The sequence below is a fragment of the Syngnathus scovelli genome, chromosome 3 (genome assembly GCF_024217435.2).
Source record: "Syngnathus scovelli strain Florida chromosome 3, RoL_Ssco_1.2, whole genome shotgun sequence".
In the NCBI taxonomy this organism is placed as follows: domain Eukaryota; kingdom Metazoa; phylum Chordata; class Actinopteri; order Syngnathiformes; family Syngnathidae; genus Syngnathus; species Syngnathus scovelli.
Window position 1 is genome coordinate 17429520 of NC_090849.1, and position 24538 is coordinate 17454057.

A 24538-nucleotide genomic window follows, 5' to 3' on the forward strand; every position below is an offset into this window, starting at 1 on the left:
ATTGTATTTAATATAAGATCAAATTAATTTTAATTTAAAATAAAATTTCAAATAATTCCCCCCCCCCAAAAAAAGGCCAACGTGAGATTGTCGTGTTCAATTTCTTACTAGGGGATTATTGGGGAGGAGTCAAAAGAGCTACACCAGCCCCCTGACTGAACTATATTAAAACACACTTGTCACCAGTCCTGATAAACTGTTATTGTAACGTTACCTTCAAAATGCTTCAAGGCAGTACAGCCACAGGTCACACATCTGTTTGGCTGTTGGTGATGTTTTCACTTCACAGCTCAGCACTCAGCACCCGCAATGGTAAGTTTGAATTTTTTTATTTTATATTTCAGAAAGAACCTGACTGTCTGTATTCCTGCTTGGTGTAGGATTTATGCAAATATTAAAATGCCATGTTGTGTACGTATGTACCATATAATTTTTGTACTACAATAATAGTTACACTTGCATCAAATTGAACAACTTATCTGTCTTTACCAAAGATAATGCTGTTTAATAATGTTTTGTTTTCTTTACCCCTTATTTGGCTACAAAGAGAACTAAATGTCTTCAAGTCTTATCCATTGACAACAATTGAAATAGAGTATTCAGTTCGGTCAGGACTAAAAATCTGAAACCCAAATATTAGCATAAAACAAAGAGATGTGACAGACTGCCATATAGTATAATGTAAAACCATTTTCCTGTCATGGAAGCCTCAGGGTTTTACCCACGGACCTTCTCTGGCGATGCTCAGGACTACATGGGTCCGTCCATGCTTGACGGCCTCGGCAATGACACCGGTTCCGGCTCTGGTTCCCAGCCTGAGCACGTGAGAGGACACCGTGGCTCACATCGTCATCCTCACAGGCACTACTTTGTCTCGGAGGAGGCCAAGCGGTTCCTGCGCAGCTGCCTGGCCACCACCTTCGTCCCGACGGTCTACATCTTTGTCTTCATCATCAGCGTGCCACTCAACCTTGTGGCCGCAGTGATATTTGTGCACCCCGTCCGTCCTAGAAAGCCCGCCATCATCTACATGCTGAATCTGGCATGTGCTGACCTGCTCTTTGGCCTGCTCCTCCCTTTCAAGATAGCCTACCATTACCATGGCAACAACTGGATTTACGGCCCGTTGATGTGCAGGATCGTGACGGCGGCCTTCTACTACAACATGTACTGCTCGGTCCTGCTCATGGCTTGCATCGCCATTGACCGCTTTCTGGCCGTGGTTTACCCCATGAACTCGCTGACGTGGCGCAGCCGTCGGACCGCGTGGGTTGTGTGCGCCGCCATGTGGCTGCTGGCCCTCATGGGAGTAGCGCCTCTCTTGGCCTTGGGTCAGACCGCATACTTGTCCCAACTGGACATCACCACCTGCCACGACGTGCAAGATTCTAAAAAACTGAAATCCTATTATCGCTACTTCTTCACCATCTACTGCTGCGTGTTCTTCTTTGTCCCGCTCGTCTTCATGGTGGTTTGCTACGTGCGCATCATCCGGGCCTTGGCGGACTCCAACGTGGAGAACCGTTCCAAAAAGACTCGAGCGGTGGTGATGGCTGCGATTGTGCTGGTCGTCTTTGTGGTCTGCTTCACCCCAGCTAACATCATTCTAATGGTCCACTACATCGAAATCGACAAGTCCAGCGACACCTCCTACCGGGCCTACCTGCTCGCCATGTGCGCAGGGAGCCTTAGCTGCTGCCTGGACCCGCTCCTCTATTACTTTGGCTCATCTCAGTGTAGGGAACGGGTGGTGGCGCTGTTTAGATGCCAGCGTCCGCATCAGACTCCGAGCAGCTCGCATACGCAGAACACCAGAATCAGCGGGCAGAGGGACAGCAGCAAGTCATGAAGAACGGAGGTTGTTCAAAGTTTGTCAGGGGGCCGGTATTGTAAATTGGACACCAAGGTCAACAAATCAATCTAGAAAATGTATTTGCATTTCTGATTGAAAAAAAAAAAAAAAAAAAAGAATTGTTGACCATGCTCATCTTGAATTGACAACCAGGTCATTTATTAGTGTGGTTTGCCACAGTGTATACATAAGTACAATGTAAAATAAAATTGCCATCACCTTTTAAATGGTGGAATGCATGATTTATTTTCTTCCATTTTCTATACATTTTGGGCTGAGCAAAATCACATGGTTATACTGGCTGAAAATATGCCCTATGGTCTACAAAGATTAATTACAACTAAATGATCGATACTGCATGTGTTTCTTTCCTTCTTAAAGTGTCTCACTCTGTACTTGGCTTGTCATCAGAACACAGCTCTGGAGAAGGAAGACAGATAAAGACAAAAGGAAGGAAAGACAAAATAAATATGAGCAATGACCACAACGCACATTCCCTTTTGAAGCGAGTGGCAACCTCATTCAGTATTCAACTCAACTAAAAGTCTCACCTGAAATTCCGTCATATTTATAGTAGTTCTCTGGGAAGTTCAGACAGCCAAGTTGCTTTTTGAACACTTCCACATCATTGGGATCGATTGCTCCACTCCGTGCTGATTGTTATTAATATTTATTTTAAAAGTCACATTGACTTGCAAAGAGAGAGAGAGAGAGTTGCTCGCTTACTGAACTGTAGGATGAATCTACCAGTGACATCACGATTTCGGAAGGTGTCTGTCCACAGGAGACAGTCGGAGCATGTCCTCACGAGGTGACCTTTGTGGTCGGCTAGGTATTCTTTGGAAAATATGCACATTTTGGTCACAGTGTACACAAATAGAATGTAAAATGTCTCATATATACAAAGTTCATTTTGTAATGTCTGTATTTATTTTCTACACTTACTGCGAAATGTGGTGGTGAGATCAGCAATTGTCATGTTGACTTCACCAAAACTGCAACCGCTTCTGTGAGACAACATCATTATATTCCAGCTTGCAGTTTATATTCCATTGTAGTCCAACTGCATCAAGCAACTTACAGACTGCGATCGCCCCATCGCATTGTCACGATGTGACTCTCTGACGTTGGGGATAAATCTATCCAGGAGCTTTTCCAAGACCCTAACGCAAGGTGGTATGGCAAGGGGTCACCAGCTCCCATCGCATATACCCATTTGCCAAAAACCTGCAGCACATAAACTAGTCAAATCAATGTATACTGTAGCATTTGGTACACATTAAAAATTTCAAGGCAACAAACTTGGATAACATTTTAAGTTGAGCAATTAAATTTTTTTTTTTAAAGTTTTGGTGTTGTGAAAATTTGGCTTTTCTGTATTTCACAGAAGTTATCTCGTTTAAGCAACCTGCTTGCTTTGTAGCGTTAACTAATCTTGGTCTAACTTCAATTATTGTTTTAGTCCCAAAAACACTTGTTGTTTTTTATGGTCTAGTATTAATTAATTATATGTTTATAACAATACTGTTTGTTCATTATAATTGTTGCAGTTTGCATTTTTTGTGAAACAATGCAGTGTGGTAAAGTCATTTAAAACCAAATATCGGTCAAACCAAAAGAAAATTATTACCTTGTTTCCCAACGTTAACTTGATCCAAGTACTTTTAACCCCAAAAAATCCACAGAAATTAATAAAAAGCCCAATTTACCTGTTGCGGGTCCTCTGGCATGAAAGGTTGGACCAGGTCCTGACAGTCCGGTGCAGAAGCCCCACAAAGTGCGGCGAGAGCTAACAAAAAATGAAACTTAGGCCAAGTCATGGTCTCACTGTTGTCCTCTAACTGCGTTCGGGCCTAACGCTGATCACTCTGGGCTCTCCAAGAGTCAAAAATGGTTTGCAAACGTTTACTTGGTACGAAGGAAACAAAGGATGCGTTCAACGCACACACACACCAAAAAAACCAAACTGTGACTAATCACGCTGAGACCTGCTTTTACCGAGCACTGAATGAGCATTTCAAAGGTCTTCTGTCGGCCTTGAATGGCCTCTGGGCAAAGCGCCACGACTCCTTTTTGGATTAACGGGAAAAATCGTTCCTCTTGTGCAATGAAGGTCGTTTTCCCGCAGAGCATTTGTATTGCATTGACAATGTTGCCTTGACAGTACAAATAAGTTACCAGGCAACTTTTTTTTTGCCGTCATCCCTTGAAAAGAACTGTCATTTTTTCTATGTAAAGGGTTCGAGACAGAACTGCAAGAGGGAGAATTGCAGCAGTTTATTCACCTACAGCTAACCGGTGTTCTCTAACACACTGAGACTTCAAACCTGCATCAAGTTTTACATGTCTATAAGGTTATTCCATTGCACAAGGTTACATATGAACATTTAGTAGGTTTTGCAGGGCATATTTGTCTTGCTGTCTATGTGCCACCATCTACTTTGAGGAATCAGTTGGCTCTTCTCCCTCATTGGTCTTCCTTTCATCTGGACACACATCTGAAACAAGACCAGCGAGCAATGATGCCTGAGAGTTGTAATCATATATATCTATATATATAAAGGGAAAGTGAAAACTCACCTGAGTCCAGAAAGTAGTATTCTGGGGGGAAATTAAGACACACGGCTTGTTTCTTGAAGGTCTCCAACTCGGCTGGCTCCAGTTTACCGGTTCGGGCTTTGAAAAGCAATAAGACAAATACAATTTGAGTTAGAACACAGTTACAGAAGGTATTCATCAAAAACTAGGCAGATGTTTCATTCCTAAAAGTTATCTGCATTATTTTAAAATGATGCATAGTTTGACCATTAATATAACAAAATTGAACTGTTCTTAAAAATAACTAAACTGCATTTAAAAAAGTGCTGTTCTTTAAAAGTAAGCATGAAAAACGTTATTGAATATATAAACATAAGAAAAAAAAAGAAAAAAAAACATTTACAGAGGACATTTAGATGAAAATTTACATTGTATTAAAAGGTAAAATAATCATGAGTTTGTAGTATTTCATAAAAGACAAGTTGTATCGGGTTTACATATTCACTTTTCTGCAGCTATAAGTGATGATTCATTGGTAAAACACGTACTGAAGAGGAAAAGGTATCGGCCCTTAGATTTGCCATCTGGAACGAGGGTGGTGTCTTCGGAAAGGAGGCAGTCGGAACAGGTTGCGTAATATTTGGCCTCATGATAGGAAGTATGGTTGTTGATGTTTACTGTGTAGACATTAAAAAAATACAGTCAGGAACCTATTCTAACTCACCTATTTGCTGTTTTTGCAGGACAAATCAAAGAAAGTATTATTTTGCTGCCACCTTGTGGCATCTTGGGAAGAACAACCTATGTAGAGCCTCACATAATGATTTGCCACCATCTTGTGGCCTCCATAGACAATTTTTTTTTTTTTAAATTCAATGACTTGAATACTCCAGATGCTACTGGATGCAATAGCAAAGATGATAAATTCAAGTAGATATGAAAGGATGCGTACAGGTGGCGTGGCTGGTCATTCCAGACACGGTGACATCAGCGGAGCCCTGAAGACATTTGTTGTCGTTCCTGTGTAAGGCCAAATACAAAGAAGAGGTGGTGACGATTGTTCAGTTTGGAAGCAAAATCTCAGACGAGTGCTCGTCCCCTTACAGACGGTCAGCCCAGTAGAGGGAGATGGTCCCACTCTGGGAAGATGGTGACAATTCGATCCATGAGCTATTTGCTGCCGTCAGGTCACTTTTTAGGCCTGGCTCATCCCATGAGCTCACATGAAGAATCCATTTTCCGAAGATCTAATGCACAACATAAAGACCACATACTGAGCCAAATGATTGCTTATTGCTATTACCAAACGTATTTTTGGGTGCAGGTGACATCATCATCATGGTCATCATCATGGTTATCATCATCATCATCATGATCATCATCATTATTGCCATCAACATTGTTGTCATCATCATCATGATCATCTTTGAAGGGTGAGTAGTTTTACTATGTTTTAGTTTGCATAAGTGGTGTGGCAAATGTTACTTAAAAAGATTATGCAATGGGCACAGTTTGAGCTCGCAGCAATTTAATTCACCTTTTATTGTTTCCAATGGGAACGTTATTTTTTGAGTCAACCGACTTTAACCTTTGGTGTTTCTCTCAAATTGTTCCTACTCTCCAAAGATCATTAAAGCAAATTGTTTTACTAATTAGCCACAGTGTTTCTCCTTACTAATGACCTTTATTGACCCCATTATTATAGTGGTATAGAAACACCACTCTAGCAAAGACCCTAAAAACACATTTTGAATTCTATTAAGCTCCAATTTAAATACGAAATACTCACAGGGCTGTGGTTGTCCAATTGCAGAGGTTTAACAAGTTCCTTGCAGTCCGGTTCAGACGCAGCACACAGGGAGGTGCAGGCGAGCAGAACGGCCAGCAAGTGGGCAGACATGGCTCAAGATGCGAGACCACTGCGGAGTGTGAGGATGTGAGGGAGGCTGCCTGCAAGTTCCTGATGCGTTGTATAACAGTGGGCTGGAACACCCTGATGCAAAGCCCATGGTTCTCTTGTGTCCTATTCATCCTGTTACGTAACAGCCAAATGGCAGTATTTGAATAGGAAGGAACAAGCATACTAAGATGTGTTGTGCAACAGTGGGTGTTTATAGACCCCCACCCTAAGGGCCCCAGGCGAGAAACCATAGAGCCCCCCCCCAAAAAAAAAAAAAAACAACGGACCTATTGAATCCAAAAACAATTTACCAACACTGACAGCAGACTTCACGCTTTTTCATTTTCATCCTAATTTAGTTTTTCTGTGTCTTGTGTGTGTCAGTGTCGGATAAGGCTGGGGGTCCCATAAGGGGGTTCCCAAATCCTGATGTATCTATGGCAGTTTCTTGCTGTGTCATGTAGTGGAATTTAGATTGAATGTACCATTTTGACATTAAAGTTTAGAGAGCTCATGATGAGGTTGGGTCAAAGAAAAACTTGAAAGTCAAATCACTTCCAGTTCAACGTTCAAGTATTCCATGTCAATATTTGATTTTGTCAGTCCAATCAATATTTTATGTCCAAGTTAGGCTCACCCAATTTAAACGAGGTGAAGGTGAGGGAACCGACAAAAAAAAATAGCTGAAAGAACCTTCAACGATTTAAAAAAAAAAAAATGGGGATATCTGTGAAACTCAAACTTCGTCATTTGCTGTTTTTGATTGCATTAGTTCTCACCATGTCCAACCGTCATCATGACATCTCATCATGTTTGTTCACTTTTGTTTAGGTTGGCCGTCTCTCTTTTTTCTGGTTTCTGTGTGATTGAAGCTCCAAAAGATTTCTAGACCAACAATTTGTTGGGTTGTTTTGCGCAAAAAAAAAAAAAAAAAAAAAAGTTCTGTGCAAAATATCTACAAAGTTGGGTCAATTTGACCCAATTCCTGGATCTGTCCAATTTTTAACATCAATCTCTCTCTCTCTCTCTCTCTCTCTCTCTCTCTCTCTCTCTCTCTCTCTCTCTCTCTCTCTCTCTCTCTCTCTCTCTCTCATGCCATATAAATGTTTCTCTTAGCATCGTGTCCAGTTGTCTTAAAACACATCATGATGTTTGCTCACTATTGTTTCGGTCTGCTGGCTCTGTCCTGCCTGACCGCTACGTCTGATCTGAGCTGCGAAGAGCTCGTCATACCTCTCGATGATCGGAACCTGGTATGTTATATCACAGGATCATATGCTTGGAATTTCTTAAAAAGAACAACATTTTAATGTATACAGTAAATATACAAGACTGAACCAAAAACAGGTAAATGATCCATTTTTTTTAAACCAAACAATCATGCCAAGATTTTGTTGGTGTCTTTTGGACGTGTGTATGTCTCCATAGATTTCTGGGAAATGGAAATTTAATGTTGCAACATCAGACAATAAGGATTTCTTGAATGAACTTAAAACAGTTACCAGCTCCTGGATTGAAATCTCACCTGTGCCCGACACTAATAACTTCACACTGACCTGGAAAGACAAAATGTAACTTTATAACTTTCATTCCCCCTTTTTTTCTTTCTGAACAAAATGGATGACAGTAGCACTAACAGCTTCACTTGTATTTACCAGAGATGGAAATTGCACTTTTGATAATGCTACTTCCACTTTCTCAAGCAGTTCTACAAATGTACAATGTAAGTACATCCTGAGAGTGTTCTGATCCATGCGACTCGTTGCCAAGCAACCGTTGTGGCACCGAGTCCCACTTAATGACGTACGTTTTATTTTTTTACAGCTCACTACAAAACCTCGGAGGAAATACATTCGGAGTCATACTTGAAGACGTGTCCTGACTGCCTCCTCTTGATTGACACCATGATATTGAACCTCCCCAATGAGGCACAGCAAAATGGCCGATTCCTTGTACTCTTTAGTGAGTCTGAAGCTGTCTCTAGCTTATGCTGCACTTAAAAAGAGCTGATCCTGTCAAGATCTGTCACAGTTCGTTTCCTTGTTTTAATGTTGTCATAGTTTTGGTTCACGCGTCTGTGTGCTCGCCCCTCCCCTCTCCTGTGCCCTGATCAGTGTGATCATCCTCACTTGCCTCTCGTTAGCTGTCTTGTATTTAAGTCCTGTCTGCCCCTCACTCCCGTCGGATTGTTTGCGTCTCATGTCTTCTTGTTTCCGGTTTTTCGAGTTGCTTGTCTGTTCTCGTCTTGTTTCGTCTTTCTGTTCAGTTATTCTCGTCTCTAGTCGCGCCTCTGAGTTCCTTCAATAAACCCTGGTCCAAGCTGCATTTGGTCGCCCAGCTCCATCCACTTCATGACAGATCCGACATCATGACGTTGTCTGTGTGTGCCACAGCAAAATCAGGAAGACTCGATGGCGATCAATTAGAGGTTTTCAAGAAACAGGCCGCTTGCCTCAAATTCACCCAAAGTTTGCACTTTGGAAACAGCACCGGTAAGAACGACGCTTCCCGTTCGGTCCGTTCTGATTTTGACACCTGACTTAAGGCTTTGCTCTTTTTCAGATCTGTGTTGGGAAGAAGATCTATAAAAGGGAGGAAAAAGACAGTCATCCGATCTACCTTTTGGTTTGATGATACTCATTTGATATCAGTTTATCTTTGTGTTTCTTGCTTGTTACATTAAAAGTCATGTTTTATTATTCTGCCTACAAATTAGTAAAATGAGATTTGGTCAATGGACTTTAACGGGATGGTTGAAAATATCAAAATTCGGCAGAGTGTGAAAAGCATGTCTGTTTTGGGGGCTTGTTAACTTTGTTCTCAAGGCGAACGTGGAATTCACTTATGTATATTTTGTCGGGGCGTGGGGAGGTAAAATGTGCTCATTACATAAACGGACCAATTGCAGTGATTGGCTCACCAGCTTGGGCCTCAAATGATTAAGTTAATTAAAATTAAACCACAACAATACTCACGATCTGCAGAGCATGAGCATTTAGTACAAGAGTTTAAAGACAAAGTGTAAATGGTGACATTTAAATCACAACAGCCATGCAGTTGGGGGGGAAAAAAGGACAAAAAATAAAACACCTGAGGTCAGCTGACAAGAAGGAAATGCGTCACTGGAGCAGAGAAAAAAATGGGACTCAAGGGGTGGGGCGGTGTGCTCTTCACTGACATATTTTTGGTATAGTTAATATTTTGGTCTATCTCTATATTAGGCACACTTTTCAATCACTCTAATGGCAGCACGCTCATTTAGTTTCAGAAAGATGACATGTCATTGACAAGTGTCATAAATCAATCGTCTCATGACAGTCACAATACTTATCCACAACGAATTTGTTTGCACAACCCTGATCGTGACCAAGCTTGCTTAACTGCAGTACTAAACTCCAGACAAAACAAAGGTCAAAGTTTCCATCAACCAGAATCAGCTATTGATCCTTCGTACATAACACTGTCCGCAAAGCTACACCAAAGTTAGAGTAATTTCATTTGCCATTTTTTGATTCCACCATCATGATTTCACTGAACTTAAATTTTATACAATAAGCAGAACTTGTCACTATAATTATTTAGCTTTTATGGACTTCAGAAACTCACATATCACCATCAATGATCACACACAAGAAGTCTTTGCTTGCACAATTTCTCTCTCTCTCTCTCTCTCTCTCTCTCTCTCTCTCTCTCTCTCTCTCTCTCTCTCTCTCTCTCTCTCTCGACTACATATATCCTTCTTTTTTGGCGGCCACCATTGGCATTTTCCCTTCTCACAGCTTTGTGTCAACCCGTCAGACATCTATCTCATCATGATTTTTCACTATTGTTTCGCTCTGCTGGCTCTCACCTCTCTGGCTACTTCGTCTGATCCGAGCTGCGAAGAGCTTGTAGCCCCTCTGACTGACCGAACTCAGGTATGCTGTAAAAAAGCAATATCTGTATGTCTGGGTACTCATATATTCCTACCCATGAAATTAAAACATGAAATTATTCTTCTTTTTTATTCAAATGTTCTTTTTATGTAATACTGAATGCAAAATTTGCAAATACTTTGTATTTTGGAAGAAAACCAATCAACAAGTTGGTCGCTTTTTGGTTGTGTGTGTATGTTTCCCTAGATTCCCGGAAAATGGATCTATAATATCGGAACGTCAGACACTGAGGCATACTTTGATGAACTTAACAAAACTACCAGCTACTGGATGGAAGTCTCACCTGTACCCGACAGTGATAACTTCACAGTGACCTGGAGTGAAAAAATGTAATTTTATTGTTTCATTCGCACTTGTTCTTGAATATTCAGGAAAAAGGTACAATGGATCACAGTAGCACTAACAGCTTAACTTTTCTTTACCAGAAATGGAAACTGCACTTTTGATAATGGTACTTCGGTGTATCCAAACAGCTCTGACACTGTGGAAGGTCTGTATATTCTGATTGATTGATGGAGGGAGGGAGGGAGGGAGGGAGGGATGGATGGATTCAACTCCTTTAGTGAATGGCACTGTACGACCCCGCCCCCCTTTGTTCTTATCTTATAGCTCACTTTAGCGACTCTAAGGAAATTCATGTTGAGAGATACTTGAAGACGTGTCCGGACTGCCTCCTCTTGGTGGACAACATGGTATTGAAGATCCCCCACTCAATGCCCCTAAGCGGCAGATTCCTCTACCTCCTAAGTGAGTATAGATGTATCTCTTACTCCACACAAAATAAAGTTATCCGACATCACTCCAAATACGACGTGTTTGACAAAGTTTTTCCCAGCTCTGAAATTTGCTGATATGTACAACAGCAAAATCGGGAAAAGTCACTGACGATCAAGTCGAAGTTTTCAAGAAACAGGCAGCGTGCCTCAAATTCACCAAAGAGTTGCATTTTGGAAACGGCACAGGTAAGAACAATGCTTCCCATTCTGTCTCAGTGACGTTATCACAGTCAACTGTCATGGCTTCTCCTTTTTTACAGATCTGTGTCCAGAAAAGAACATCTAATGGGGAGAAATGTCACATTACGTCTGTCATCAGACATGAGAAGTCTGATTGGTTTGTTTCGCATCGAACTCTGTTTCTTGGTGTATTAAAATGTTCTCAGCCGTTTGGGTATCTTTCCATGATTGTGTTACTTGAACACATCAAAAATCACTTTTACATTACACGTGTCAAAAGCTTTGCTGTAAATTCATATACATAAAGACATTCAATAGAATAAAAAATGATACAAATGGCCACATGACAGTTCAGGAGAAAAATATGAGCAGCTTCATTGCTAAACACAAAAGAGACGAGATGAGACACTGGCTGAGGGAAGAGAAGCTTTATAACAGCATATTCAAAACCATGAAATACTTCTCTGTATATTTACAAAAACTGAATACAAGAATAAAAAAAGAATGAACACATCACAAATGGAGTTCGACGTACTGCCACCAAACATGGTCCGATTTACAAATGCATTTTGTATCCGCACCTATGGCTTCATACTTACAAAAGAACCACAAATAAAGTCCATCTCCTGTTAAATGTGTCGCATTGCGTCGTCATCATTAGTCCATTCCTCCCAATAACAATAAGTTTCCTTAAATAATATGAATCATAATATCAAATACACATACAAGACATTTTGTGAGCTACATTTGTGGGCTGTACATTTAGGAATGCGGATGTTCACAGGCACGTGGACCTTTTGTACACCATAAATTAAACATCAAAAAACATGAATTAGAAACCATCTCACTTTCTGACCCAACCACTCTGATGTCACAGTTTGATCGGATGACGAGTTGGATTTTTTGAAGATGAATCTTCTTGCGTTGTCTTACTGTAAATGTTGACTGTAAAAAAAAAAAAAAAAAAAAAAAAAAGGTAAATAACTTGGATTGCAGTCATGGACCAATATTGTGGATTATTTGGCATCAAAGTTCAGAAAACACATTACACGGGCCACAATAGACGAAAAAAAAAGTCATTATTTGATTTGGTCTATCTTAGAAAATTGGCTTCTTTTTAGAATTAGAATTGAGAGAAACACATTTATTAGATGCCATGTTTCTTCCTACATAGTGTGAGTGGAGGACAAGCAAATGTAGAAAAGGCCAGCAACCTACAAATCTGCGGTAAATCAAATACATTTTTAAGATATTGCAATTGTAATGTGTCCCCTCTGTAAAGAATTTGTTAGGAAAGTTACAAAAAAAAAACAAAGTCCATGGTGACAACTGGTTACAGTATAGCTAACCATCGAGATTGTCTTTAATGTTTAAAATAAATATGTCTTGTCTTTTGCGGCATGAAAGGTCCCCGCTCAAACACACTCGGGTTTTCCTCCCCGTGTTTGAATTGTTCCTTTTTACAGTCGCATAGTTGCAGAAGAGGGATTGATGTGTGGCCGAGTGGTGATTTGGAACGGGACAAGTTAGATGAGACGAACATCGGGGGATGGTGGGGTGGCGTTAGGACAACGTCCTGGGTCGCTGTCCCAATCGGGGAGGTCAAGGGCGAGGAGGAGGAGGCGGAGTCACGGCTCAACGTGACATCAGGTGTGATCCTTTTTGTCGAAGGTTGGCAGCGGTCAACTGTCTTCACACGCTCATGGTCATGTTTGGAGAATACTGTGCAGAGACATGGGAGACATCCGGTCAAATAACCTCCAGCTGACATTGCGACAGTTTTCATTCTTTAAAACACAAGTATCAAACTCAACTTTGACTTTATGCACTGAGAACGAATACAACACTTGTTTTATCGTGTGATCTCGCAAATTTTTCGACTCATTCATTTGATGTCATCAACCATTTTCAACTATTGTCAACTAAACTTCTCCCAAAATGTAAAACTAAAGCAAAAGTCCATTCATAGCAAGCGCAAACTTAACATTATTAGAGTACATGTTTACTAGCTTGCTAGCCACAACGTATACAACGTATACTAAACTGCCATTTGCAGTTGACAAACTCACACTTTCACTCTGAAAAGGATTGAGGAAGTTTCCAGTCATCTCTCCATCCTCTCTGGGAGTTCCCGGCTGGTTACTCATACTCAGATTCCCTGGAGAGTTCTGAGCACACAAAATGCGACAGATAATAGAGAAACTGTAGATAAAGCTCAGGATATAAACAATATAATCTTACCTTTGGGAGACTGTCCATGTCGCCAGAGCCTGAGTAAAGCACATCACATATATCATTAACATACTCCTCTTCTAATTATTTAACTAATGCAATCCTGTTGTTCTTGTACCTAATGATCCATTCATGTGATGAGGCTCCATTCCAGCCATCCCCCCCAATGGACCGTCACCTCCTGAACCCATTGGGAACTAAGGACACACATGGTTAGTCACCAAGATTACAACCTGACCATAATGGTTAATGATGAACATATCAAAAACTCACATTTGGTCGACTGCTACCCGGGGGGCCTGTGTTGATCATGGTATACATGTTGTCTCCAGAATTGGTTGAATCTTTCGAGGGAACATGCGGAGTGAATAAAAGGAGCACACATCTACACAGACACACTTGCAAATCTTACCTGCTGGACTTGGCATGATTGGGGTCCCGGGCGGTCCCCCTCCTCCTGGAGGTCCCTGAAATGTGAATAAAAAGTGCCATAAGAATCACTTTAATAAAATTCCAGTGTACCTATAATGCTCTGTAACTGTAGGAGATAAATTATACACACCACATAACTGCCTGGAGATGCAGACGAATAAGGAGTCTGAAAGAAATGCAACAAAAGTCACATTACATCAAAATTGAATACCTAAAAGATGAGTGCAATTACTCACAGAATTTGAATTGGGAGGATTTGGCCAGGGTCTTCCCCCTCCTGGACCCCTGGAAAGAACACATAAACACACACTTTATATGTAATATAGGAATATATAATTGCAACACATGGTGATATCCGTATTGCGCTAACTTTTACAGGTCAAACTTGAAAACTAACCAAATTCAAATATTATATTTGTCCCACTTACATGTTGATGCTCGGCATGCCCGGCCCAACTAATGCATTCAGTGGCGGCCTCATCCCTCCTCCATAGCTCTACAAAGGCAAAGCAACCAAAATAACATGTAAGCGAGTTTCTAGCAAAAACATCACACACACGTACGCACCTGGGGCCCGAGCGGCACCATTCCCCTTGGTGGCGTCATCCGCTGCATTGGTCCACCCATATTTGGATGTCCTAGAACACAGAAAGAGTCATAAATGTCCTATCCGTGCAAACGTTCATCTATGTGAGCCCACCTTGCTGTCTCGTGGGGTCCAACATAGGCTGACTTCCTGGCACGCCACCAAGCCCCTGCAGACGACACATGATCCATCATTACCACAAAGGCTGATGACCTTTTCTCCGCGCCAGGGGTCACTGTGTCACTTACCTGATTGGGTAACCTGAGGGGCGGTCTGGGTCCTCCCGGGTATCGAGGGGACATAAAAGGCTGTAACAAGGAGAAATGAATAAAGGTTAAAAACAACAAAATGGGGAGAGCAAAACAATGAGAACACCGGAGTGTCATGTCGCGATAAGTCGTAGTTCATTTATTTCTCTTAGCAAAGGGAACTACGATAACAGGAATGCCCCTCGGACCATAATGCAGTGCAAGTAGTTTGAAATACACCACTAGAGGGCCACAGAGCTCTTGTGTTTGTGCCTGGGGGTCTCGCACACCATTCATTGGCAGAGCAGTGATTTTGTCTGACTTCAGTGCAGGCTGTGTAGTTTTAGTTCCCATTCGGTGACGGTATGAATCTTAATGTAACTGGTTGTCTGTCTCTTTATGTGTCCTGAGACTGGCCAGCAACTCGACCTTTTAGGATACCACCCGAAAGCAAGTCTCTTAGCATCCTATGAACAAATAAATCTAAATATAGAGACATTAACAGGAAGTGAAGAAAATAACAAAATATGTCATCAGTACAACTTAAGGTACATGTTAAAGGTTTTTGATGGGCTTAACGTTCTTTCATAACAACCTCTTCCAACAAACTGAAAAATAGGCCGTCTCTAAACTGCTGACGTTAGAAACATGGAATTCTCCAAAATGTCTTCAATTGAAAGAATGAAAGAAGGTTTAAGAGAACATAAGGCGTCTTGTCCCACCTATTATTGGAATTTTGACAACAAGCAAAAAAAAGGCCCCAAATCTAGATTAGGAAGTGTCACGTGCTACTCGACCGCGCCCCTCCTATCAGCGGAATGGCCGGCACCTGTCGCGGGCTCATTGAGGGCGCTATATCAGCGCAGCCAGCGCAACCCCGCGGGTCAGCCTGTCTTGTGATGCCGCTTTGCTCACATGTCTCTGTAAGCCTGACCCACCTTACCATTTTGATACACCTGCCGAATTGTCTGTCTTGTCTTTCTGTCCATGCTGCCAGTTACTCTTCCAGTCCGCCGCCAACCCGATCCCATGAGAAGCCCAGCAGAGGGCTATTCCACCAGGTACGTCTTTCAGCAACTCCCACTGGACAACCCCCCCCCCAGTCCAATCGCCGCTCCAGCGCCCCACTGTTCCCCTTTCTCGTCTCTGTCATCGCACTTGGCTGTACTGTCTGTTCTGTGACCATCTGTTTTGTGTTTTCTACTACAGAAAGAATTCACCTGCTCTTCTAAAGATGTTAAACTCTCTTTTTTTGAAAGCCGCAACTTGCCAAAGGCTGATAATAGTTATTGAGCTGCATGTCAGATGCGGTTGTCTGAGATGGTCTGATAAAGACAGATAATCAATGTGCACCGAGCAGAGTCGCCCTAATGCGCTTACTGTAAAATGCGCTCACCTGGAAAAATCCTGGTGGGACCGGACCCACGGGCATGCCATCACCTGGGGTGAGGTTCCCGAGGACGGGGCTGGGGGCTGCTGCTGCACTCTGAGAGAAGAAAACAAAAACACTCTTACGGTCCGGCATTTGATTTTATCGGCTGCATCATTTGCACACCAGCTATTTTTGTGGGTATGATTTATTTTATTCTTTATACATTTTTTATGTCTATATACGTATTCATATAGTGTATATATAAACTTATTTTTTTATGCTATCTGCTCACTCAATTTTTTTGTGTTCCTCTGATCCCTTCACTTGCTTTCACGCCCTTGCTTTAGGCATTGGACAAAGTTGGATTCTCTGAAGTTTCCACCAACTGATTTTTGAGGTCACAATGGAACAAGGTTTAATCAGGGCTAAGATAAAAGCAGAATGATGGCACTTAGTCTTCTCGCCTCCACCCACTACCCTCATCTTTCCTCATTTTAGTTTATATTTCCTCACTGTTCACGCTGATGCAAACCGAGCTTTGGGGGAAACATTTGGTATGGATACAGACTAGTGTTGTGCACCACAGAGCAGCATCAAGAGAGTAACTTTGGGGGTTGTCACCCATTTTATTCTCATTTTTCTTGCACCGTGGATTACCCAGAATGCAGCAGCACTCTGGCAGCCTGGAGGTTTGCTGAGTTTGCCTTCATGCTCAGAGAGCGAGCGAGGTAGAGAGAGCAAGAATGGGAGGGAGAGGAAAATGAGGACAAAGCAGAGATTATGTGAGTGTGTGCGCTTGTTAGTGTGCACTTTTTGTTTGTTCGTGTGTGTGTGTGAGGGGGGGTGCTGAAGGAGAACATCTACCTGACCTGCTGACAAAGCAGCATTTTTCTTCTTCAAATGGATGAACAGAGAAAATTACAACAACAAAAACAAGCCAAGATGTCGGTCTGCCCCAGAGACTAACAACAACCTTCATCTTCAAACAAGAATTTATCCATTACAGCGAGACTTCAAAAGTTGTACCATTTAGACTTTAACCAAACATTCCTGGGGGAAAATGGCAACAAAACTTTGAGGATGACTCTCTTTCAAGCCATCATCTCTAAGACATGAGCTCATTGAGTATCCAAAGGTTTCAGGCCGCAAGTGTGGCTTTTGTCTCCCTACAGACATAACAACCCTAATATAATATGCAGGAATAGAGTAATTCCAGCAGTAGCTGTACATGCCACTAGGTGACAGTATGGTTCTGAAAATACCTCTGCAACTGCATGTCTGGCATCTTCAATGGCTAGTGTTTTTGCCTTATTGTAGTTTTATTATATGGTGGTTAACTACTCTTGACACTACTTGTGAGTTCTGCAGTTTTGCCATTGCAAATGAAACACAAGTTAAAATATCACGATTATTCGAGGTTTCTCATTTTCCCCTGGCAGGGTTTTTTGGAGTTTTTCCTTGCCCTTTTGGGAGCTTAAGATCAGGGGATGCTTTGAGAATAATTGTCAATTTTGGCTATGTGAAGCCCTTTGAGACTGTTTGTGATTTAGGGCTATACAAATAAACTTGACTTGACTTGACGAGTTTTGGTTTAATGTATTGTTACAGCCCTAGTAGGAAGATAATATAGTTTTAAAGAAGAATACAATGACAACTTGCACATTGCATTATATTGTGTGTGTCACTGTGTTTGCACTTTTGGGCAGTAAAGGTTAAAAACATTCATTTGTTACTGAGTTTCTCTCAACCGTCTCCTCAAGTGATCCCTTTCTTTATTGTCCATTAAAAGGTAACTTTTGTCGCACAGCCATAAAAAAGTAAGTCTGAAGTAACTTTTTAGTGTAACATAATCAAGTCCTCCAAATTATTTGCCAAGCTAATTCAGAACAGCCTGAGGGAACCTTAGCTTATTTGCAATCAGTTAATGCGGAGCCAAACTACGAGATGTGCTCGAGACACCAAAAAATGGCATAAATTATTTTTGTACAGATACACGTGTAAAAGTAGCAAGGGGACTAAAGCAATAATTTTTAACGTACTTCTAATTGTACGATTTTGTACTTTTTCTTTGACAGTGTACAAAATGCGTTGACATTAAAATATGGCCAACCAAAGCTGTGAGAAATGAGCGTGTTAATCCCGTCCTCTTGATTAGAATTGCATTTTGTGGCACAAACAATCTTGTGGACATTTCCAAACAAACTTGGCAGTAGATTGGATCCACTTAAAGTCAAGCTGATCCCGCGCTTCCCCGTGGAGAATGCAAACATTGGTTAGCGGGAATGAGACACGTTTTAAGATAGTGCAATTACACAATCGAGCCCTACAGTACAAACTACATTCACACTACACTAATCCAATCAGTGCTATGTCCCAGTAATACCTAATGAGATAACGCACGCTATATGTTTACCACTCGTGTACCTCACTAATATGCATGGCTGACACATTTAGTGTGTGCGTGAGAGAAAATGCGGAATCATTTCCATTCTGCTTTAGAGAGCAACACTGAGAGACACTGCGTGAGTGGAATGTCAAATATTCTCATCTCTCTCTCTGTCTCTGTTTCGTCTTTTTTTTCCCTTCCTCTCCAAAAAGTGGTCTTGTTTTCCTACCAATCTTTTCATTGTTGTCAAATTCTACTATTGTTAAATGGGAAATGTTAATGTGTACATATGCACAATTTTATCAGTATGTTTGTAGCTGTAAGTTATATGAAGCTAAAGTGTTGTTCCTGTTACAAAAAACATTTTAATCAGCTCAATTGATTAGGAAACCAAATAAAATGACAGAAGAATAATGGCAGTTATTTGCTGGCTGAGCCTCATCCACATTCAAGAGCCGCATTAACATCAGCTCATTGAGAGGCAGGCGCATCTAGCAATTTGCCTTGTCCATCAAGCGAGGTCGGTCGTTGAAACTACATTTGTTGAAATAAATTGTCAGGCACTTTTGATGTGATTGGAAGTTGGTGGAAAGTTCAAAGATCGTTGTGTTTACTGCGCTGTAACATGTTTGGAGTTTGCTGATAGTTTGTGCTTTCATTTGAATTATTAAAGCCTATCAACATCTAAAGTCAGCAGAAAATGAATGTCAAAATAACGGTGGATTTGATGTTGCACCCTTTCCAGCATTACGACACAAAGTCGCAAGTTAGTGCATCGTCTTGGGCTGCACATCAATCAAAGCGACACTCATGACTTTGCAGTGTTTGGTAGAAAACCATACAAACACCTTCAACAAAACATTGCTTGTGGGAGGTTTAGTGTGAAGGTTGCAAGAGAAAAGATCTCCAAACAACACACCACACAGGAAGGAACTCCATCCCTCCTCCCTCTTTACTGCTCCCACCATCCTCTAAAATGCCATTAGTCCACTTCCTGAGCATGAGAGGGAGTAGGATGGAAAGAGGAGATGTTACAAGTTTGACACACCAACAAACACATACACACATGCACAAACACACACTCAAAGGAGAACGATGATGAATGCATTGTAGATTAATTGTATAAATTCCCCAATCTTCTGTGGTGATAGGAAATATTTCACCATGCTCCCAAATCCACAGTAAACTCCCTTTTTAGAATTAAACTGCCCTCTGGCAGTCAAACATCTTTTTCGTAAGCAACGCAAGCCAGACGCTACAGGCAATAACAACAATAACCCACACAAGAAAAACATTCAATTTTAGTTTTACTTTTAGGGTGCATTTCAGTTTTTGAGCTATTGTATACAACATGGCAAAATAAATGAATGAATATAATAAATATAATATGGAAAATAAAAGTGACAATACCTAGCCTCATGTGGCTAGAATGTGTCAACAGTTGTGAATGAGGACAGCTTCGGCACTATTGACTGACCCGCTCGCTCTTCAGACCCGAATCTAATCGGACAACTGTGAATTATGTCATGTCCACCGACAAACACATTTCCAATGATTATGAGTTGCATTGAGGAAACTCAAAGTCTGCAATCTATTTTTACACTTGTGAGTGAGTGAATGGGATTCTGAATCCAGTCCTCGGTGGTTTAATTATTTTGTTTCCATTGATCGTTCATATCTTTATTTTGTTCTCACCGACATATTCTGTTACATTATTATTATTATTATTATTCATTTGCAAAAAAAAAAAAAAAAAATTCAATAGTAATTCTACCATTTAGCTCTTGGGCTGGTTGTCATTTGTCTGTTTATTGTTCAATGGCATAATGAAATATTTCAGCATTCATCTTTAAAGTTTTGTTCAACATAACAGCAGTGCCAAAAAAAAATGATCAAACAAGAAACATTTAGTAGACATTTAGTAGCCTGAATTCATAGTGAATAGAAAGTTGGAAAGAAAAACAGACGGGATACGATTTCAATTGATTTCAGTCACAAAATATATTCCTGGCCTGGCAATTGTGTCTCTTCAGTTCTCCCATTTTTTCCCTTTTTATCACCTTGAGGTGAAAATGATCCCCTTGTGCTGCCATTATAGCTGATTATCAGCCTATAATGGCAATGCAATGCTAATCTACATGAGTTCATGAGGCGATTACAGGTAGGACGCTATCAGCTACTCAGCCGGCCGGGGTGGGGGTATAGCACTTGTTTATCACTGATGTCATTATCGACCCTTGTAAACATCTCTGGCCAGTGACGGCCCATTGTGAGATGTGAGGTGGTGCTGCGGGCTGATGCGCTGTCAGATACACGCAACGGGCTGAAAATGATAGCCAGTGTGGTGCTGGAGAGTCACACTTCAGCACAAGTCTCTATCTCACTTGGTTTCAACACGCTACGGGGGAGATAAGGGGGAGAGGCGCAACAGAGCGGAGAGGAGGAAGATTACAGACGCACTTTGGGAAGAAGAGAATGCTGTGTCATGCTGTGTTATATCCTTCCACACTGTCATGAAAATAAATTGTAGTCATAACAGTACGGTTGTGTAGTGATAATTGTTGCTGCCAACCCCTAACCCTGATCCTTACCTTGATTTAACCCTAACACTAACCCAAACCTCTACCCTAACTCTAACCGCTAAGTTTGAAAACCTACTTTGAAACAAAAAGTCAAATAAATAAAAGCCTTACTAGTCGTGGTCATTTTCAACCTTCTGAGTGCAAATGGGTTTTACCCATTTGATTAAATATATTTCAGTGTCATTTCACATCAAATAAAGTCTTTTGAATTTATGATACATTCCGCATTCAACGTGATGGTTAACACATTGTTTCTGCTATACAAAGCCCTTTTCAGCAAGACCTTGGTTAGCACAGATGAGCTGTTCTTTGGAGGCACTGGTTTCATTTCTGCCTTGGACAGATTTGAGTTCAACTTCTTTTTCATCTAGTTAATAAATAATGTATTCATATTTTCAATTCACCCCCATTAAACTTTATTTCATTTATTCATTATTGTGTTTTTAGTTTGCAGTGATGTGGAACTGTACATTATCCTTTCATCATTTCGACTGTAAAATGTCCTCCCTCCCATTTTGATAACCAAAATAACACGCACAAATTACACTATTACATGTATGTTTATAGAATGTGGGATGAAGCTAGCGTAGCCAGAATAAACAAAATCCGGACAGCAAGGCCAGACAAACTGATTTCTGATTGCTCTAACAGACGCTTTTGGTAGTTATGTTTTCACTGGATATTTTAATCTTTGATTTTTGGTTGACAACTCTTTGTGCCTAACTGGCTTGTCATTGGTACAGCTTTTTGTCTCCCCTCAGTTCCAGTAAGCTCTCTCCTCCAATGTATGGCGTGCCCACGTGTCAGTTGAGGGGGAGCACGGCGTCAGCAAGCAGACAAAAACACAGCCATCCCCAACATGTTCAAACACGCATGTGATATGACTCAGTGTAAAACCGGGCCCCTCGGTGACTAGCAGACTAGTTAAGACTCAAGGCAACAGGAAGGAGAAATGCAAGTGGTCATAAAAGAAGGGAAGGAAAGTTGGAAAAAGGAAATGTCCACCTCAGCTCCAACTACGGAGTTTTTCATGTTATTTTTTGCCCCATCGCTCCCTCCTCACTCATTGCCATGGCGATGATGCTACAGTGAGTCACCTGCACATCTCCCTCCTCCTCTTTCTCAACAGCGCCAAGGAACACTGGAGGATGGAGAGAAGAGGAGAGACGGCTCTGTTTCCTTGGAAACAGACTGGGGGTCTCCGACCCCCCCCCCCTTTTTTTTTTTTGCTTCACAACTGCTTGGAAGCAGTTTGCTCGCAACAATACTTTGAGACATCAGGTTCTCCAATTCTCACAACACAACAAACACAATCAGGTCAAAGTTCAGGGTCTATATTTTCTGTTATGCTCCCAAACAGGATCTTGATCATTACAACAATAGTGACGGAAAAGAAAGAAAGAAAAATCAATCAATATACAGTACAATGTATACAATGTGTCTAGTTTGACCACTGCACAAACATTGAGACCTTAAAAGCTCTGAATTGGATTAAAGACTGCAATATTTTCAGGATCATTTAATTCTTTTGTAAAGTGTCTGCTATGGTTTATTGGTAATACAAAATAATTTATCTTCAAATTGTTTATCTACTGACTGACTAGCTTGTGCGTTCTAAGAAGTCAATGTTATGGGAAACCATCTATTATGTTTTGACATTTCCAAAGAAGCGGTGGCAATTTCAGACACACAAAACAGCAACACAAATGTGAGTCCAACCATCTTTGCTGTCTTAGTGGAAAGCATTAATATTTTAAAACAACAGAATTTGATATGCTCTTTTTTTCAATTGAAGTCTTGCTGTGAAAGTGATATATTTTTTTTAGGTAAGTTTATTCAGTTTATTCAAATTGCACCAAAATATTTGGGTTTAGATTACAAAAAGCATCTTTGCCACATATAAAGAAAGACTAGAGAATATACACAACGTAGCCTAGCCAACCTGTCATTTAGTTTGAATGCACATCCAGAAAATATGTATATATAAGGCTGGGCCATTGCTTTCTCATCAAAGTGGGCTGCTCTCTGCCTCGTGAGCTCCTCTGTTGGTTTCTAACTGCCGCGTGTCTGCCATCTCCCACACTGATGTTGTATAATGATAGCAAGCAGAACACTACTGCCTATTTACCACCTCAATGTATTTCTATACTGCTTATCGAGGTTGCAGGTGAACTATACCTTACGTCAGCTGACGTTCCCCTTTATGTCAACAATTTTGAAATACCAGAAGAGAAATTAACAGTTCATTCAGCAATTTAATTTTTAAGGGCTAACTTGTCAATTCTCAATTTGTCAAACCCAAGGGCTCGATCTGGCCCCCACATTATTTTATGTGTTGATCATGTTTTTTTCGTTGCGCAACAGCCAAATTTCTTATCGTCCTTGAGTTCCAGTTTCAAAATTAGTTATTCATAAGTTTGTTGTGCATAAAATGAAGTAATTAAACATTCATATGGTTTCAGAAGAATGGAAAAAATGCTCGTCCATCTGCCAATTCTAATTTATTATCTTCCTCAAAGACATACTCTTTTCCTTTTAAACACGTCCTTTTTCTTGGGTATATGTTTTCAACCAACAGCACACATCCGTTGTGAAGCACGTTCTTATCAGGGGGTGCACGGCGCAACCAGTACGAGTGTCACACTCTGATAATCTCCTCGATTCAGGAGTTGGGTTTCACTCTCATTTTTCCATTCCAGCAGAACCTGGTAACTCCACTTTGCTTCACGTTTACACTACAAACTAGCTCTACGACAACATTTGTAAATGCCAACTCTGAGACTGACCTCTTCGATAAGGCCACATGTGGATACAGCATTGAAAAAGAACTTGTTTTTATGACATCATGGCCTCTCGCAAATGGAATCCATTCATTTACTTTTGAGAATACAATTTACAAAGCACTTAACAGAACTGCAAACGGCAAATCTGATGTCTGAGAAGCCATCACTGAAGTTAAAAATCAATAACATTGCATCTCATTTCACTCACTTTCACTGTTCTGTCTTACCCTGGAAGTAAAGCCATCACGGGTGTACAACATATTCTATAACACTTAATGATGTCATTTCCAAACACTGATATTCTTATTCAAAATGCTGACAAAAATGAGCCCTAGGAAAGAACAAAAAGATAACACGGATAAACTCCCAAAACATTCACAGCGATATTAATTAGAACTTCAATCACAAATTAGCTGCAGGTAATTACATTGGCAAGGTCTGATTCAAATCAGTGTCAAAGTAAAGAAACGACAGAAAAGACGGCATCAAAACAATGTGGCCACAATAGAGATTACAGTATCTGAGTCGGACCTCTCATCGGATCCCAGCGGCAGTGTTGATTGAAAGTGACCGCAGTCGAATTACAAATAGTCGAATTGTACCTTTCTAGTTACATTCTTGAAGAAAGCGGAAAAACGAAGTTGTTGACAAAGACGATACATGATTATAGTGTGTGAGCCATTTTTCCTTACTGCATCTTTCTTTTCATTGTGAGTTTTGGTGAATCATATTTCTG

General features: G+C 40.9%; 3 protein-coding genes and 1 long non-coding RNA gene across 4 annotated transcripts in view; 2 read left to right on the forward strand and 2 right to left on the reverse strand.

The window, feature by feature from the left end:
* The first annotated feature begins 17 nt into the window (after window positions 1–17).
* f2r (coagulation factor II (thrombin) receptor) lies at window positions 18–2272 on the forward strand. Its single transcript, XM_049763512.2, has 2 exons — window positions 18–312; window positions 708–2272. The coding sequence occupies exons 1-2, from the start codon at window positions 222–224 to the stop codon at window positions 1847–1849; spliced, it is 1233 nt and encodes a 410-aa protein (XP_049619469.1). The 5' UTR covers window positions 18–221; the 3' UTR covers window positions 1850–2272.
* Window positions 2273–4114: 1842 nt separating this feature from the next.
* LOC125994272 (uncharacterized) lies at window positions 4115–6368 on the reverse strand. The gene is made up of 6 exons (XM_049763515.2): window positions 6180–6368; window positions 5495–5637; window positions 5343–5410; window positions 4939–5067; window positions 4433–4528; window positions 4115–4350 (listed from the first exon to the last, which is right to left on the reverse strand). The coding sequence occupies exons 1-6, from the start codon at window positions 6288–6290 to the stop codon at window positions 4289–4291; spliced, it is 609 nt and encodes a 202-aa protein (XP_049619472.1). The 5' UTR covers window positions 6291–6368; the 3' UTR covers window positions 4115–4288.
* Window positions 6369–11594: 5226 nt separating this feature from the next.
* LOC125994352 (single-stranded DNA-binding protein 2) overlaps window positions 11595–24538 on the reverse strand; it is a 30594-nt gene continuing 17650 nt past the window's right edge. Inside the window, exons 5-17 of the mRNA XM_049763652.1 lie at window positions 16076–16165; window positions 14680–14739; window positions 14546–14600; window positions 14413–14483; window positions 14274–14341; window positions 14082–14130; window positions 13976–14011; window positions 13826–13880; window positions 13687–13757; window positions 13532–13610; window positions 13423–13451; window positions 13251–13349; window positions 11595–12903 (exon numbers count right to left, since the gene is read on the reverse strand). Coding sequence (XP_049619609.1) covers window positions 12874–12903; window positions 13251–13349; window positions 13423–13451; window positions 13532–13610; window positions 13687–13757; window positions 13826–13880; window positions 13976–14011; window positions 14082–14130; window positions 14274–14341; window positions 14413–14483; window positions 14546–14600; window positions 14680–14739; window positions 16076–16165 — 792 coding nt within the window. The 3' untranslated portion in view covers window positions 11595–12873. The remainder of the gene's footprint in view (window positions 12904–13250; window positions 13350–13422; window positions 13452–13531; window positions 13611–13686; window positions 13758–13825; window positions 13881–13975; window positions 14012–14081; window positions 14131–14273; window positions 14342–14412; window positions 14484–14545; window positions 14601–14679; window positions 14740–16075; window positions 16166–24538) is intronic.
* Window positions 15495–16334, forward strand: LOC125994353 (uncharacterized). The gene is made up of 2 exons (XR_007490600.2): window positions 15495–15740; window positions 15889–16334. It is a non-coding gene; the product is annotated as an uncharacterized lncRNA (long non-coding RNA).